The following is a 3,660-nucleotide window of genomic DNA, read 5'->3' as shown; positions in this document are numbered from 1 at the left end:
AAAAAAAAAAAAAAAAAAAGTCATTTGTCAGTCATTAAACATTTTCCAGTCTCCTGCTTACCTGGATTCAGGCTGCAGCAGCAGTACGTCCATTAGTAGGGTTTCTTTGCAACTCATGCAAGCTGGACCACACACTGCTTGTACACCAAAATAAACAAGCAGGAGATATAATGAAAGGAAGGTGATTTTATCCCAAAAGCTGGCAGATGGGGAAACGACCAGGCTCTAGCCTGAAACTATTTCTGCTTTTTTAGACTGAGTTCAAGTTTTTAGAAAGGGAAACTTGGTAGGGAAAACATGCAGGTATGGCACAGGTTGTATCTTGATGGCTTATCTTGGGTGGTGGTCCTCTCAGAGGGCTGGTTGATTCAGGTTATTGGATCAACCTTCTTGTGACTGCCCACAGTGGGAGGGTCGTAGTCAGGCTATTATAACATATTTGTGACCGGCAAATTTTCCACTTTCCTAATACCGAGAGCAGGTGAAAACAAAAAAAAATCTGAAGCTGATTGCCACAAACTTCTGTTGTTAAGCATAAGTGAAATGGTCTTTTTCTTTTTTTGAGCTGGAGTCTCACTCCGTTGCCCAGTCTGGAGTGCAGTGGCATGCTCCTGGCTACCCCAGCGTCGACCTACTGGGCTTTGCCTCAGCCTTCCAAGTAGCCAGAACTGCGTGCACTACCACACCTAGCTAATTTTTTATTTATTTTAGAGACAAGTTCTCACCAAGTTGCCCAGGCTGGTCTCGAACCCACGGACTCAGGCAGTCCACTTGCCTCAGCCTCCCAAAGTGCTGGGATTACAAACTGAGCCGCTGAGCCCTACTGAAATGGTTTTTTTCTAAACTGTCACTTTTTTTTTTTTTTTTTGAGTTGGAGTCTCACTCTGTCGCTAAGGCTTGAGTGCAGTGGCATGCTCACGACCACTGTAGCCTCCACCTGCTGGGCTCAGATGATCCTTCTGCCTCAGCCTTCCAAGTAGCTGGAACCACAGGTGTGTGCCACCATGCCTGGCTAATTTTTTATTTGTTTTAGAGACGAGGTCTCACCAAGTTACCCAGGCAGGTCTCAAACTCCTGGACTCAGGCAATCCTCTCGCCTCAGTGTACCAAAGTGCTGGAATTACAGGTGTGAGCCACCATGCCTGGCTGTCACCTTTTTCACAATCCATTTGAAAGTTGCAAACATACCCAGGGTTTTCCTCAGACACCACTCCAACTAGCATTCCATACTTCGTATTTTTATTTGAATTATAAACTAAATATATAGTATTCACAAACAGAATTTGGAATGCCATAAATTCATGTCAGCAGCAACCAGGAACAGAATTTGGAATGATGTAATTTCATGTCAGTGATCATGAATGAGTTGAGATTAGTCCCTGTGATTTCTAAGCAAGGATAAGATCAGATAAGGGAGCATGGTGGGAGAGTGTCTGGTAGATAATGGGAGAAAATTTTCTAAAACGTGTTTTAAGGCTTAAGATTAAGAAAGCGAGGAAAAAACAATACCTTTACACCTTCAGCTGAAACTAAGCTATAGGAAGCATAAAGCCAGATTTTCACTTATTTTTTATTTTTATTTTTGAGTTGAGGTCTCACTCTGTTGCCCAAGCTGGAGTGCAGTGGCATGATCACAACAGTCACAACTCACCACAGCCTCAACCTCTTGGGCTCAGGCAATCCCTCCACCTCAGCTGGGTAGCTGGGACTACAGACGTGTGCCATCAGGCCCAGCTAATTTTTATTTTATTTTATTTTTTGTAGAGATGAGGTCTCACCATGTTGCCCAGGCTGATCTTGACATCCTAGGCTCAAGCATTCCACCTGCCTTGACCTCCCAAAGTGCTGGGATTATGGGCGTGAGCCACTGCACCCAGCCAGATTCTCCCTTATTAAAAGGAGTGAGGCTGGCTCAGATAAACTGTGAAGGAAATGCAGTGTAACCCAGTGATTTAGGACAAAGGGTGTTTGAAGGCCATTGTGCTCTCCAAAATGATGGGGAAATAGGCCTTTTCCCCTTTACTTCGTTTCTGAAATCACGTGTGATTTAGAATCCTTCTTTTTGTGTCTGTTAACTTTCAGTGCAGTAATATGGTTGATGGTAATTTGGAAGACACTCCCAGGGAGATGGTAATTGAGTTCAATCCTCCATTGTACAGACAGCGGTATCAATTTGTTAAAGATTTAGTGGATGAACGGGAACCCAAGAAGGTACGTTATTTCTCTTTCCAAATATTTAATTACTAAGTCTGCCTTTTTTTTTTTCTTTTTCTTTTTGAGTCGAAGTCTCGGTCTGTCACCCAGGCTGGAGTACAGTGGCAGGATCATGGCTCATTGCAGCCATGACCTCCTGGCCTCAGGCAGTCCTTCTGCCTCAGCCTCCCCAGTGTCTGGCACTACAGGCGCGTGACACCCGCCTGACTGAATTTTTGATTTTGAGACAAAGTCTTGCTTTGTTGCCCAGGCTGGTCTCAAAGTCTTAATCTCAAACATTCCTCCTGCCTCAGCCTCCCAAAGTGCAGGGATTATGGGTGTGAGCTACTGTGCCCGGTGCAGGGTTATTTTTAAACTGGTATATCTTTTTTTTGTTTTTGTTTTTTTTTTTGAGTTGGAGTCTCACTCGATCGCCCAGACTGGAGTGCAGTGGCCGCTCCCGGCCACCGCAGCCTCGACCTGCTGGGCCCCGGCGATCCTTCTGCCTCAGCCTTCTGAGTAGCCGGAATTACAGGCATGCGCTACCACACCCGGCTGATTTTTTGATTTATTGTAGAAAGGAGGTCTTGCTGCCCAGGCAGGTCTCGAACCCGCGGGCTCAGGCAATCCACTCACCTCAGCCTCCCAAAGGCGCGGGATTATAGGCTGAGCCACCGAGCCCGGCTTAAACTGGTGTATCTTTGTGCCAAGGGTTTTCATCCCTATTCTACCTCCTGATGGTGTGGAAAGAGGTATAGATACATATATTCGCCTAATGTTGTGTACTAACCAAAATAAAAAAATAAAAATAACCCACATTCTCCCACAGACTGTCTTATAAATTAAGGCTTATCATGCAATTAAACACTATGTGGCCATGAAAAATGAAGTGTATCTGCTTATGCAAACATGGAAGAATGGCTAAGAGATATCACAGAGTGACAAAAACCTGTTTGATATCTATGGAGGGCCATTGCCTTGCTAGACTCTGGTGTGGCCATGTGCTCTTTGAGCTATGGCGGTCGCCATGCTTCCTGGCTTTGGCCCCTTCCCCTACCTTGGGGAGGTGAATCTTCTCTCTCCCTTCTCTTTCTCGCTCTAATTTATTTTTATTTTTATTTTTAATTTATTTATTTTTATTTTTTATTTTTTGAACTGGAGTCTCACTCTGTTGCCCAAACTGGAGTGTAGTGACCACTCCCGGCCACCGCAGCCTCGACCTGCTGGGCTCTGGCGATCCTTCCACCTCAGCCTTCCGAGTAGCTGGAATTACAGGCGCGCGCTACCACACCCGGCTGATTTTTGATTTATTGTAGAGATGAGGTCTTGCCAAGTTGCCCAGGTGGGTCTCGAACCCACAGGCTCAGGCAGTTCACTCACCTCAGCCTCCCAAGGTGCGGGATTACAGGCTGAGCCACCGAGCCTGGCTTAATTTATTTTTAAATAAACTATATATATATATATATA

General features: G+C 45.2%; 1 protein-coding gene across 1 annotated transcript in view; it reads left to right on the top strand.

Moving 5' to 3' along the window:
• The window catches only part of HENMT1 (HEN methyltransferase 1), a 21,316-nt gene that overhangs the window by 4,566 nt on the left and 13,090 nt on the right, over positions 1–3,660 (top strand). Inside the window, exon 2 of the mRNA XM_008069666.1 lies at positions 2,083–2,211. Within this exon, the coding sequence (XP_008067857.1) occupies positions 2,083–2,211 (129 nt within the window). The remainder of the gene's footprint in view (positions 1–2,082; positions 2,212–3,660) is intronic.

The sequence above is a fragment of the Carlito syrichta genome, unplaced genomic scaffold (assembly GCF_000164805.1).
Source record: "Carlito syrichta isolate Samal-C Ts95f unplaced genomic scaffold, Tarsius_syrichta-2.0.1 Scaffold312159, whole genome shotgun sequence".
NCBI lineage: Eukaryota > Metazoa > Chordata > Mammalia > Primates > Tarsiidae > Carlito > Carlito syrichta.
This window is presented reverse-complemented; position numbering and strand designations above follow the sequence as displayed.